This window comes from Gekko japonicus, unplaced genomic scaffold (assembly GCF_001447785.1).
Source record: "Gekko japonicus isolate JY-2015 unplaced genomic scaffold, Gekko_japonicus_V1.1 scaffold2190, whole genome shotgun sequence".
Lineage (NCBI taxonomy): Eukaryota > Metazoa > Chordata > Lepidosauria > Squamata > Gekkonidae > Gekko > Gekko japonicus.
The window spans coordinates 249,036-263,089 of NW_015165882.1; the positions used below are offsets into that span (position 1 = coordinate 249,036).

At 51.1% G+C, this 14,054-nt stretch overlaps 1 protein-coding gene across 1 annotated transcript in view; it reads right to left on the minus strand.

The window, feature by feature from the left end:
• Positions 1–14,054, minus strand: part of LOC107110504 (RGM domain family member B-like) — a 45,431-nt gene that overhangs the window by 9,225 nt on the left and 22,152 nt on the right. The window contains exon 2 of the mRNA XM_015411290.1: positions 7,712–8,196. Coding sequence (XP_015266776.1) covers positions 7,712–8,196 — 485 coding nt within the window. The remainder of the gene's footprint in view (positions 1–7,711; positions 8,197–14,054) is intronic.

The following is a 14,054-nucleotide window of genomic DNA, read 5'->3' on the forward strand; positions in this document are numbered from 1 at the left end:
AAAAAGCTAGTTAGAGGATCTCCTCTCTTGGGTTTTTAGTCAGTAGTGGGTTCTTTACTTTCTCCCTTATATGTAGTTTTCCCCTCCCCCTTTTCTGTTGTAGTTTTTTGTAGTGTTAAAAAGAATCAATAATAAAAAAATCCCCTCCGGGGGCTCAAAAAAAATAAAAATAAAAATAATAAATATTCAGAAAATATTCAGATATTTGGGAGCGAAGGAGCTTCAGATGGAGAAGCTTCACAAGACATGCCTTTGGAACTCCCTCCTAACAGGGTGTGTGTGTGTTTGTATGTGCGTGTTTGTGACTCTCCCAAAAAACCCTTGCAGTTTATTCTGGTTTATGATAGGTATGTTTACTCTGTTTATTGCAGTTTATTCTGGCTTATGATAGGTGTTGAGGCAGAAGTGGGTTAACTTTTGGTAGAATATACTTTTTGTGTCCTAGCAGGCTTGCTTATATGTTGTGGATCTTTTTTTTTTTTTTAAGGGCCACCTTAAATATCCTTTTTGGAGAAAGGCATGCTAAATAGATTGCAAATAAATACATTTAAGGTGGGTTAGCAAACATATATTAAAAAAAAAAGCAGAATAAAACAAGAATCCCTTTAAAGGGCAGGCGGTACAGACATAAAATGGATGCCACCCTTCAATCTAAATGTCCAAGGACACAATTCAGACCTTCACCAGCTGACAGCAAATGGGTGGAAATTACAAGGGAGTCAATACCGGCTAAATAACAGGAGAAACTTCCTAACTGTAAGAGTGGCTGAGCGGCGGAACAGACCGCCTCGGGAGGTGGTGGATGCTCCGAGCGGAGGCTGGACGACCATCTTTCGGGTATGTTGTAGGGCTGTCTTTTGGCTACGCTCCTGCAGTGTGCAGGAAGGGGTTGGACTAGATGACCTGCAAGGTCCCTTCCAACGTTAACATTCTATGATTCTATGAAAGACCCCAGTAGCCGACAAGCAATTCGGGGGAGCCAAGGAAAGCCGGTTGTATCCTGGAGACATGTGCGATGGTGGAGAGAGTTTCAGCCACTCCAGACTGGTGCCTCTAGCAACCAGAGCAGCCAGCATCTGATGGGTTATACAAGGCCAGGATGTTTGGCAAAGCAACCATTGACTCTGGTCATATCAGGGGGTTTCTGATGCTCTCCCCCCACCAAGCTGTGGCCATACATCATCTTGTGACTCTACCAGGAAGGTGCATTTAAGTTACTTTTCATATATAGGAAACGTCAAACATTTTTGTTGTTGTTCAGTCGCACAGTCGAGTCCGACTCTTCGCGACCCCGTTGACCAGATCACGCCAGGCCTTCCGGTCTTCCGCCGTCCTCTGAAGTTTGCTCAACTTCATGTTCGTTGCATCGATGACACTGTCTAACCATCTCATCCTTTGCCGTCCCCGTCTTCTTTGACCTTCAATCTTTCCCAGCATCAGGGTCTTCTCCAGTGAGTGCTCCCTTCTCATTTGGTGGCCAAAGTCTTTGAGCTTCAGTTTCATTATCTGGCCTTCCAGGGAACAGTCAGGGTTGATTTCTTTTAGGATTGACGGATTTGATCTTCTTGCAGTCCAAGGGACTCTCAAGAGGCTTCTCCAGCACCATAGTTCAAAAGACTCTATTCTTCGGCGCTCGGCCTTCCTTCTAGTCCAACTCTCGCAGCCATACATGACTACTGGGAATACCATTGCTTTGACCATGCGGACGTTTGTTGGCAGGGAGATTTCTCTACTTTTTATCATGCTGTTTAGGTTCGCCTTCGCTTTCCTCCCAAGGAGCAGGCGTCTTTTAATTTCATGGCTGCTGTCACAGTCTGCGGTGATCTGGGATCCCAGGAACGTGAAGTTTGTCACTACTTCCAGACTTCCCCTTCTATTTGCCAAGGAGTGATGGGGCCGGATGCCTTGATCTTAGTTTTTTTGATGTTAAGCTTCAAGCCCACTTTCGCGCTCTCCTCTTTTATCCTGAACAAGAGGCTCTTTAGGTCCTCTTCACTTTCTGCCATTAGAGTGGTATTGTCTGCATATCTGAGGTTGTTGATCTTTTCCCCAGCAATCTTAATTCCCGCTTGTGATTCATCCAGGCGAGCATTTCGCATGATGTACTCTGCATATATATTAAATAAGCAAGGTGACAATATACATCCTTGTCGTACTCCTTTTCCTATGCTAAACTCAGTCAAACATACACAGTGCCATTTCAGCTCACTGGCATGTGGGGCAGCTGACAGTATTGGGTGTTTTTTTTAAGAAATCCATAAAACATGCACTTCCATTAAATGCGGTAATTTCCACCCATTACATCTAGTCTTGCAATCCAGAGCAAGAGAGAATAGATCCGCTCCATCTTCTACAAGACACCCCTTCAGATATTTGAAGACGGCAATCGTGTCCTCTTCCAAGCCTTCTCTTTCCCAGGCTAAACATACTGATGCTGCAACAGATTAAAAGTGAACATCTTTGCTACAGGGGCCGGGTTTGAGTTGAAGGAAAAGCTGCTGGGATAAAAGCAGCCGGGGTCTATGAGACACACAGCCACCCACCCCTGCTGTCTGTGCTTTGGACAACAGGACCGCCTCCACACCAGGAGCGTGGCCCAGCTCAGATGCGGATCTGTAAAGGAGGAGACAGTGTTCTGGCTTCCACACAGCATTGCAATGCTTCGGCGCGCCTCCTGGCTTTCTCAAAATCTTTCTGCAGGCCGCGTGACCTGGGTAGCCCAGGTCAGATCTCAGAAGCTAAGCAGGGTCAGCCCTGGTGAGGACTTGGATGGGAGACCACCCAGGAAGTCCAGGGTAGCTATGCAGAGGCCGGCCATGGCAAACCACGCCTGAACGTCTCTTGCTTTGACCTAGGTAGCCAAGGCTAGCCCCATCTTGTCAGAGTTCACAAATTTAAGAACATAAAAGAAGCCAGGTTGGATCAGGCCAACGGCCCATCCCGTCCAACACTCGGTGCCACACAGTGGCCAAAACCCAGGGGCCATCAGGAGGTCCACCAGCGGGGCCAGAACTCCAGAAGCCCTCCCACTGTTGCTTCCCCCCAAGCACCAAGGAGACAGAGCATCCCTGTCCCAGACATAAGAACATAAGAGAAGCCTTGTTGGGTCAGGCCAATGGCCCATCCAGTCTAACACTCTGTGCCACACAGTGGCCAAAACCCAGGGGCCATCAGGAGGTCCACCAGTGGGGCCAGAACTCCAGAAGTCCTCCCACTGTTGCTTCCCCCCAAGCACCAAGGAGACAGAGCATCACTGCCCCAGACATAAGAACGTAAGAGAAGCCGTGTTGGGTCAGGCCAATGTCCCATCCAGTCTAACACTCTGTGCCACACAGTGGCCAAAACCCAGGGGCCATCAGGAGGTCCACCAGCAGGGCCAGAACTCCGGAAGCCCTCCCACTGTCGCCCTCCAAGCACTAGGAAGACAGAGCTTCACTGCCCCAGACAGAGGGTTCCCTCTACACCTTGTGGCTGACAGCCACTGATGGACCTCTGCTCCATATGTTTACCCAGTCCCCCCTCTTGAACCTGTCTGTGCTCATACAAACATAAGAGAAGCCATGCTGAAGTTAAGCAGGGTTGGCCCTGGCCAGTATTTAGATGGGAAAGCACCAAAGAATACCGGGGTCGTGACGCAGAAGCAGGCCATGGCAAACCTCCTCTGAACCTCTCCTGCCTGGAAAACCTACAGGGTCGGCATAAGTTGGCTGCAACTTGACGGCACTTTCCACGGACGCGCCTGGACTTTCCCCGTCGCACCTTCAGTGGCAGCCTTTCCAGCGCCCCAGTCCTCCCCGCAATCACCATTCCACAGCCAGAGGATGTGCTCCTTTGCAATTCACACGTCTAATACAGTACTCTAGCCAGCTGCTCTTGCTCAGGATCATCTACCTCACAGGGCCGTTGTGAGGCCAAAAGGAGAAAGGGAGAACAATGGATGCGATGGCGGTTTTGTCAATTACTGATTTTAAAAGTGCACAATAAGGCCACCTGGTGGTGGAAGGCGGGAAATGGGGGGGATGCGGGGGGGGGGAATGCACCCTGTAGACACATTGTTTCAGTGCACCGCGTGGGCACTGACGGCAGCCATGAGAAAACCCCACATGTCACCATCAGGAGGAGACCACTGTGATCAATGACAATGACACTTATAATAAATTTTACATAGAAACAAAGTCCAACAATTTTAAAGTAGGCTTTTGCCACATAAAATCATGGACTGCTTGCTACAAATAGACATTCAATTTATTGGCCTGCTCCTACTTAAGGAATGCAATGGAACTGATAATTCATAGAAGAAAACACCTTCCAACTCTATAAGAACTATAAGATTACTCTTGAGGAAGATAATGAAATGAGTGTAAAAACCGGTGTACTCATTGAGTAATGTGAGGGATATGCTATACTCTGTTGTGAATATGAATAAGTTGGATTCTGTTTTTAATGTAATATTGAGTAAATGAATTGTTGGACTTTGTTTCTATGTAAAATTTATTATAAGTGTCATTGTCATTGATCACAGTGATTTCCTGTTTTTTGATATGTTACTGTACACTGTGACCCCTGTTTGTATCTTGTTGTATTGACCATCAGGAGGAGGTCACTTTAAGTTCAATATATATATATTTTTTGTCATCAATGGTTGCCAACTTATGGTGACCCCTTCTGGGGTTTTCAAAGCAAGAGACGTTCAGAGGTGGTTTGCCATTGCCGGGCTCTGCAAAGCAACCCTGGGCTTCCTTGGCGGTCTCCCATCCAAGGACTAACCAGGGCCGACCCTGCTTAGCTTCCGAGAGCTGACCTGACATCCGGGTCAGGGCTAAGACTCAAGACAGGATCATATTTTCAAAATCCCGTTGGAGCCACTGCAAAAAACACAGTCAGAATTCGACTCCAGACACGTGGTGTTGTGTGTGTGTGTTTTTTTTAAGGGACTCTAATGTAACAATAGGAGCTGCGGTGGCTCAAGTGGTTAAGACGCTGAACTGCAGGCTGTGGAAGGTCGGTAATCCAGCAGTTCGAGACCCGAGGGTGCCGCATGACGGAGTGAGCTCCCGTCTCTAGTTCCCGCTCCTGCCAACCTAGCAGTTCGAAAGCAAGACATTGCAAGTAGATAAATAGGTACCACTTCGGTGGGAAGGGAACAGTGTTCTGTGCGCCTTGGTGTTTAGTCATGCCGGCCATATGACCACGGAAACGTCTTCGGACAGCGCTGGCTCTTCGGCTCTGAAACGGAGATGAGCACCGCAACCCTAGAGTCGGACTCGACTTGCTTTCGAGCAAGAGAACCTTTACCTTTAATGTAACAATAATAGATGTATCAGATCCGTAATGTCTTACAACTGTAGCAGCACTCTAGTTCCTAACAGTTTATATCCAGGACAGCTTTTCCTGCCTTTATTTATTTATTTCTTCACGGTTCAAGGTGGCTTCCGATAATTGTTTAAAGTATTTTCGATTCAAAACCAAAAATAAAGTCGCAGATCTCTCCCCCTCTTAAAAAGATGCCTGCCCATTCAGACCCCCTCCAAAGCCCTGGCAAACAGGGAGGCCTTGCAGCGCCTCCCGGAGGTCTCCAAGGAGGCCCCCCCTCCTCCTCTTCAGGGAGCCCATTCCGCAGATGGAAAAGGCCCCGGTTCTGGTGGGTGCAAGACGGGACACCCTAAGCGGTGGGAGAGCCAAGAGATGGCTGCCCGATGACCGTAGCTGGCACACAGGGATATATGGAAAGAGACAGTCCTTCAGATAAATGTCTAGCTCATCTGCTGAGGCTCCATTCCCACCTTCAGGAGTGAGGCTGCAGGGCCTTTTTAGTTGTGCCCCTCTCTGGGATTTATCCCTTATCCACCACAGGCCCACTCCCAAGACAGGTAGCAAAAGGTTTTCGTTTGCTCTGGAGAGTAGCTGGGGTCTCAGTGACCCCGGCACCCTTTGAATGAAACCTACACATCCAGACGTGCACGAAATGGAATACGAGGGGCTGATAACATTACAAAGCCATCAATATGTGGAAAGGGAAAGAAATAATTATTGCCAGTTCTCTTCCACTTGCCAAGCAACAGAAGGAAGAGGAAGAGAAGAGGAGGAGACTGGATTTATACCCCGCCCTTCACTACCCAAGGGAGTCTCAGAGTGGCTTACAAACTCCTTTCCCTTCCTCTCCCCACGACACACACCATGTGAGGTAGGTGGGGCTGAGAGAGCTCTGACAGAAACTGCTCCTTTTCAAGAACAGCTCTTGTCAGAACTATGGCTTGCCCAAGGTCACATCAGCAGGTGCAAGTGGAGGATTGGGGAATCAAACCCGGTTCTCCCAGATTAGCGTTTGTACACTTAACCCACGACACCAAACTGGCTCTGAGTCCTCAGAGCAGACACGTTCCCTGGTCCGTACCCCCCAGACCCATCTCCAGGGCCAAAGCTTCCCTTCCGGCCGTCTGCAGGGGCCATGAGAGGGAGGGCAAGAAGGGCCAGGCTCTCTCTCGCTCTCATTCACAACCACGTCTACCCCACAGGGCTGGTTGTGAGGATCAAATTAAGGGAGAACTGACCGGGTATGGCCGGGAAGGGGGAAATGACCCTGCAAAAGGGCCTTGTACCCCACCCTGGAAGGAGAGGCCGCCCCTCCACACCCAAGAGAGGCAGGCAGGCAGGCAGGCAGGCAGGCAAGGAAGGAAGGAAGGAAGGAAGGAAGGAAGGAAGGAAGGGAGAAAGAGAGAAAGAGAGAAAGAGAGCAAGAGAGAAAGAAAACCCAAGAGAGGCAGGCAGGCAGGCAGGCAGGCAGGCAAGGAAGGAAGGAAGGAAGGAAGGAAGGAAGGAAGGAAGGAAGGAAGGAAGGAAGGAAGGAGAGGCAGGCCGGGGGCAGGCTCCCTTGCACTGCACCAAGACTGAGCGGGCCAGGCGTGGCTGTTGTGCCCCTGGGTCAGATCAGGGCAGGTAAGAGGAGAGGGCCACTGGCCCACTGGGAAAAGTCCCGGTTGCCATCGCAGCCAGTCCGCCCATGAGAAAGAGAGATGCCACCCTGAGCTGTTTGCAGGAAGCATGGGAGGAGAAGGTGCTGTGCGCTGGTGTTCCCCCTCCGCCCCCTCCGGGAGAAGTGCAAATCCAAAAAATAACATTCCAGATAGGCCCCGACTGACCAAATCTTTCTTCTCAGCACGCGCTGGCTTTGGAAGGGTGATTTCATTTGGGAGGGGGGGCAACGCTCCCTCTAAGCTGTGGAGTCCTGTGAGCAAAAGTTCTACTCTGTGAGCAACTGGCACTAAAGTTGTGAGTGAGTGATTTGGCTGCTGCATAAATCCGTTTGCTCTGGAGCCCTCCTCCCTGAGCAAAGACAAAAATGTGTGAGCTGGAGGCTAAAAAACTATGAGCTAGCTCACACTCACTCAGCTTAGAGGGAACCCTGGAGGGGGGTACTCAATCCCGTCCCCTGCTGACCTCCAGGAGACGATTTAACTCGTGGTTCTGCTGAATTCATAAAGTGGGCCAGAGGAAGTTCCACAGCAAAACTCACCAGCGTGAGCGGAGCGATCAGTTCATGCACCTATCCAGCAGGCTATATTGGGTGCCACCTTCCTTTGGAGTTAAACTGAAAGGGTGGCATTCCAACCGAAGTACGTTAACTGATCTGGCCACCTGTAAAGTGCTCCAATGACTGCCAGGCCCCCAGGGAAGCTTGGTAAAAAAACAAAACAAAACAGATGTCGTTTACCTTGCTGGTTGCCGTGGCCCCAGAGCCAAGCCCCACGGGGACGTTGGTCACCTGGACCGACAAGTACTGGTTATCAATGAGCGGCCAAGCCCCCTCCACTTTACAGGTCTGGAATTCGTCTTTAAATGTCCGCAGGTGGGGGTCTCCAAAGAGCCCACAGTGAGCAAATCTGGTTTGGAGACTGGATCGGGCTCGGTAGCTGCACATGTCGGAGAGCAGGGGGTCGGCGGCTCCGGGGACTCTGGCGGAGGAGGTCGGCCCGTCACTCGAGCAGTTCTGCTGCCCAAAGAGTTCTTTGATCCGGAAGACTGCCGAGTGGTACACCAGATCGCCCCGGCACAAGCGGGCCATCTTCCGGGTGCAGAGGGAATAGGCCCGCAGAGCCATGCAGTAGTCTGTGTGAGGCAGGGTCTCCTCCGTCGCCGGAGAGGTGGCGGCTACGTAGTCCGCATTACAGCGCTGGATGCGGCACGGCTGGCCATCCGCTGTGACAAGAGAGACACACAACAATGAGGACTGCCTGCCTACCGACTAAGCCACTCCCACCACACACACCCTTGCTCCACCCCCTCGCTATCCCTCCTCACCGTTCCTGGCAGAACACTTTCTGACAGTTTTACAACAATGAGATTCTTTGGTCGGGGCTAGAACTGCTCATAAACCCATCACATCACACGAACCACACGTGGAGCTGCCTTGTACCGAGTCGGACCCTGGGTCCATCAAAGTCAATATTGCCTACTGAGACTGGCAGCAGCTCTCTAGGGCAGAGATGTAAAATTTCCAGAAATTCTGAAGCGTGGAAACCCCCCCGGGTTTTTCCCCAGTTTTTTTCGGGGGGGGGACAGAAGTTTTTGGAAAAATTGGGGGGAAAGCTACATTAGCACTTCTTTTTTCTTTTCCAGATTGAAAGTCATTCTGTTACTTTAGGAACATAAAATATGACTATGGACATTTTTACTTAGCATGAAATTCTCACAACTAGCCTATTAAAAACATAGTGTATCCAAACAATTATTACAAACAGAATACCCACCCACATGCAAAAACAAAACTGAAACCTTTTTCTTTTCTTCTGACAACCGCACCTCCTAAAGGAGGAAATGCATCTTGTTCTTGCATTGGAGAGCCCAGTTTGTAACCTAGGACTTGCTTGTCCTCGGTGCACAGAAATTAGATCAATCTGATACCATACATATTTTTTAGAAATGATCTGGAAAATATTTGAACACCTTGTCTTAAAATATTTTATTCGCCATGTTAAAATAAAATGTTCCATAATCAATTTTTTTTCTTTTTTCAATTTTTCGGGAAAAAAACAAAAAAGGCTTCAGGAAAAAAATGTTTTTCCCCGGGCCTTCACATCTCTACTCCAGGGTCTGGGGTCTTTCACATCACCTGATCCTTTAACAAGAGATGCCGTTGATTGAACCTGGGACCTCCTGCATGCCAAGCAGATGCTCTGTCACAGCCCCTCCACGGCAGCCACGATCCAGCACATTTCCCTGGACGCCTCGGTTCTCCCTGTTCCACCTCCAGCTTAAAGATGCGGGAGAAGGAAACGCCGAAATGTGCAGCTGAGATTCCAGCCACGAGCCACCCTGACAAGGCAGCCTGCCTTAGTGGTTCCCTCTAGAGACCGCATGTGCGGAGGCCAAGCAAGGAACAAGACCCTTTGGCCCTCCCTTCCCTAAACCCCATCCTGCTTGGGGGGGAGGCTCAAACCCTCAGGCCCCACCCCCATAAATAAAGGTAAAGGTTCCCTTGCTCGAAAGCCAGTCGAATCCGACTCTAGGGCTCCTCTCCGTTTCAATGCCGAAGAGCCAGCACTGTCCGAAGACGTTTCCGTGGTCATGTGGCCGGCATGACTAAACACCAAGGTGCACGGAACGTTGTTAGCTTCCCACCGAAGTGGTCCCTATTTATCTACTTGCAATTTCTTGCTTTCGAACTGCTAGGTCGGCACCCCCTATAATCTCCAGGAATTTCCCAACCTGGAGTTGACAACCCTGCCCAAAATTGTTAATGAACTGGTCTAGAAACCTCCTTTCAAATGATCTTGACTGTGTGCCTGAGGGACAATTTGAGTCCATATTGGGAATTTCGACAAACATTTGGAACAGAAGTCCATCCATGGCTATTACCCAGAAGGTATGGAACACTCTTATCTGGGGCAGGGATGCTCTGCATTCTTGGTGCTTGGGGGGGATGACGACAGCGGGAGGGCTTCTGGAGTTCTGGCCCCGCTGGTGGACCTCCTGAGGGCACCTGGGCTTTGGCCACTGTGTGTGACCCAGAGCATTGAACTGGATGGGCCACTGGCCTGATCCAACATGGCTTCTCTTATGTCTGGGACAGGGATGCTCTGTATTCCTGGAGCTTGGGGGGCAACAGTGGGAGGACTTCTGGAGTTCTGGCCCCACTGGTGGACCTCCTGATGGCACCTGGGCTTTGGCCACTGTGTGTGACCCAGAGCGTTGGACTGGATGGGCCATTGGCCTGATCCAACATGGCTTCTCTTCTGCTCTTGTTTTCAGTGGTGGGGAAAATTAGCCCTTAAACAAGTGTGGTAGAACACATCAGGAAGAGCCCTGCCGGATCCAGCCATCCTGTCTGACACTGGAGCTGACCTCAGAAAACCTCCAAGTACAGCTAAGAGTCCACAGCTTTTACTTTTATCTATCTACAGTCCATCTTTCTCCATCAAAGCGGATTAGGCAGAGTGATTCAACAGAAACCGGCAGGGTGGGACGCTCACTAAACAATGCAATGGAACTTGGATTCTAGAAATCTGGAATCAACCAGACATCTGAAAAGAGAACTGAAGCAAAGCAGAAGCATTAACAGGATATGTTACAGCGATGCAAAAAATTATATTTTTGCTTCCCTCCCTCCCCCGCCCAGGCACTGGCACCAGACCAATAGACTGCCTCCGGACATGGAGGTTTCACTTGGCCGTCGTGGCGAATAGCTGCTAATTGGTCCACAAATCTGCCTATTAAAAAACAGGGCAATGCTCCTGAATGGTTTCTCAATCTCATAAACGCCGATCATAAACCATGGTGCAATAGCACCTGCAGTACAAAGTGCCTTCCCCTCCCCACCCGGGAGCAACAGAGGGTGGTCGTAACGCAGGGATGATCCCCCCCCCCAGCACCTGCCGGCTCCCTTTATGCAAATCAAGCCCCCCGCAGGCCTCCAAAAGAACAAGAAATCTTGCTTTTTGCCCTTTAGGAGGAGGGCGGGAATAAAAACGGAGAGTGACATCGCTGCAAGGGGCGACCGGCCAGCGGAGCCGCACCAAGAGGAAGACCCTCGGTCCCTCAAGGTCAGTATTGCCTACTCCGACTGGCAGCTGCTCTCCAGGGTCTCTGGCGGAGGTCCTTCCCATCACCTCCTGCCCAGTCCTTTTTTAGCCAGGGATGGAACCTGGGACCTTCTGCATCCCAAGCAGAGGCTCTTCCACTAAGCCACAGCACGCACACACACACCCAAAAAGCCGAAGTCACACGTGAAGCTGCCTTCGACTGGATCTGACCATTGGTCCATCAAGGTCTGTATTGTCTACTCAGACTGGCAGCGGCTCTCCAGGCCTTTCCCGTTGGCAACTCGAATGATAAAGGGGTTGGAACACTTTCCCTATGAGGAAAGGTTAAGGCGCTTGGGACTCTTTAGCTTGGAGAAACGACGACTGAGGGGTGACATGATTGAGGTTTATAAGATTATGCATGGGAAAGAGCAGGTAGAGAAAGAGGTACTTTTCTCCCTTTCTCACAATACAAGAACCCGTGGGCACTCCATGAAATTGCTGAGCGGTCGGGTTAGAACGGATAAAAGGAAGTACTTCTTCACCCAAAGAGTGATTAACACTTGGAATTCACTGCCACAGGAAGTGGTGGCGGCTACAAGCATGGACAGCTTCAAAAGGGAATTAGATAAGCATATGGAGCAGAGGTCCATCAGTGGCTATTAGCCACAAGGTATAGATAGGGGCTCTGGGGCAAGTGATGCTCTGTCATCTTGGTGCTTGGGGGGGGTCAACAGTGGGATGGCTTCTAATGTCCTGGCCCCACTGCTGGACCTCCTGATGCCACCTGGTATTCCTGGCCACTGTGTGATACAGAGTGTTGGACTGGATGGGCCTTTGGCCTGATCCAACATTGGCATCTCTTATGTTCCTATGTTCTTATGTTCTTACTTGGTGCTATTAACGGGAGATGCTGGGGATTGAGCCTGGGACCTTCTGCACGCCAAGCAGAGGCTCTGCCACTGAGCCACGGCCCAGCCCCCCCCCAGAGCAACGCACAGTCTCCCCCTGTCTTTGGGGAGGAGGGGCCTGCGGCCCAGCGAGAAACAGGGGAGCCGGGCCAGCTTGCAGGCCCAGCTGGCGGGAGGCAGAAAGGGGCCTTTGTGCTGCAGACACGTTCGGCTTGTTTTCTTTGGCAAAGGTTGGCTCCTCACTCGCACACTGGAAAAACAAACCTCCCCCCCCCCACGGCAGGACGGTCTGCCCCTCGTGTGTTCTCAGAGAGGGGCCCCAGCCATTTGGGGGGGAGGGGGGCACAGCATGGCTTTCCCTGTTCAAACCAAGGCCCCCAAACGGCGCTTCATGCTGACTCAGCTCACGTCATGCCTTTGGCGGGACCGTGGGACCTCTGAGATTATACAGAGTGCCTATTCTTGGTCGATTCGGGCAGGGAGCCGTGTTGGTCTGAAGCAACAGAACAAAGTCGGAGTCCAGCGGCACCTTTGAGACCAACAGAGTTTAATTCTGGGTTTTCGCTTCCGTGTGCATGTACTCTGTGTGTACACAGGAAAGCTTAGGCCAAGAATTAAACATTGTTGGTCTTAAAGGTGCCACCAGACGCAAACTTTGTTCTATTCTCGATGGACTGACACAGATGCCACAGTTGCTGTTGCTTGACAGGATTAACAGCCACTATTAACTCATTACCAATATGAGTTTCACTGGGCACAGATGTCTCTGGGAATCTCGCAAGCAGAGCGGCTGTCGCTTAGACAGCCGGGGTTTCAGGACCAACCATGCACAGATGTTTCAGGACCAACCACGCACAGTTCTTTTGTCACTCAGGCCACTCCCACGGCTAGGTGTCTTCATTAAGTAAATGGGCCATGTGGTTTCCTCCTTGTGGCTGCTGATACAAGCAGCGTGCACTGTCCCTGCCCCCTAGGGTTGCCAACTTTGGGTTAGGACATTCCTCCTCGTTGTGGCTGCTGATACAAGCAGTGGTGCACTGTCCCTGACCCCCAGGAAATCTGGAGGTGGAGCCTGGGGGGGGAGTGGGGTTTGGGAAGAGGAAGGTGCTCAGCAGGGTATAGAATGCCAAAGAGCCCACCCCTCCAACACAGCCATTTTCTCCAGGGGAACTGAGCTCTGCCGTCTGGATAGCAGTTGTGATTCCAGGAGATCTCCAGGCCCCACCTGGAGAACGGCAACCCTGCCCCAGTTCCTGGCTCATATAAGACTCCAATTACTCCTCCCCGCATGCCCCTCCTTCTGAACTGGGGAGCCGGTGGGTGGGGTGGTCAGGGTCTCAGACCGGGATGTGGGAGACCGGCTTGGAATGCCTAGCCCACCATGGAAATGCCCCGGGTGACGTGGAGCCGGGCATTCTTGCCCACCTTCACCAACCTCCAAGACTCCTCATTGTGAGCAGGAAGCTGAGGGGAAGAAATATGTTGCAAATAGGGTTGCCAACCCTCCAGGGAGCGGCTGGAGATCTCCTGGCATTACGACTGATCTCCGGGCGACCGAGTTCAGTTCCCCTGGTGGAAGTGGCCACTTTGGCAAGCCCCTGTCCTCTCCAAACCCCGCCCTCCTCGGGCTCCACCCCCAAAACTCAGGGTATTTCCCAACCCAGAGTGGGCAACTAGATAAGCCTCTTTGGGCCCTGACTGGAAATTGGGGTACCAATGAAAAGAGGAGCTCCTTGGGGCAGAAACAGCACCCTTTGAGCTAAACTCTTTAACCGCCCACCCAATCCGCTTCCTCCTTTGGCCATGTCCCCGGAAGGGAACCCCGAAAATTCCTAACACCAGTCGGTTGGTCCCCCCCCCAACAGAGCAAGCCCTCCAGGTGAAGAAGGCCCACTCAGAACACTGAAGGGGGGGGTAACCTGCTTGCTCTCCTCCAGGCAGTTCCACGGAGCAGTGACACCCCCCCAAGTCTCACGCAGCATCCTGATTTCAAATGCCTGCCATCACCCCGCCCTCTTTCAAGAACCAGGCACCCCATGTCCCAGGCCCCTCCCTCAAGGACACAAAAATCAAGCCCCCCCAACCAATCCTTCCCCCAAAAAAAAAAAAACCCACACCATTCAAA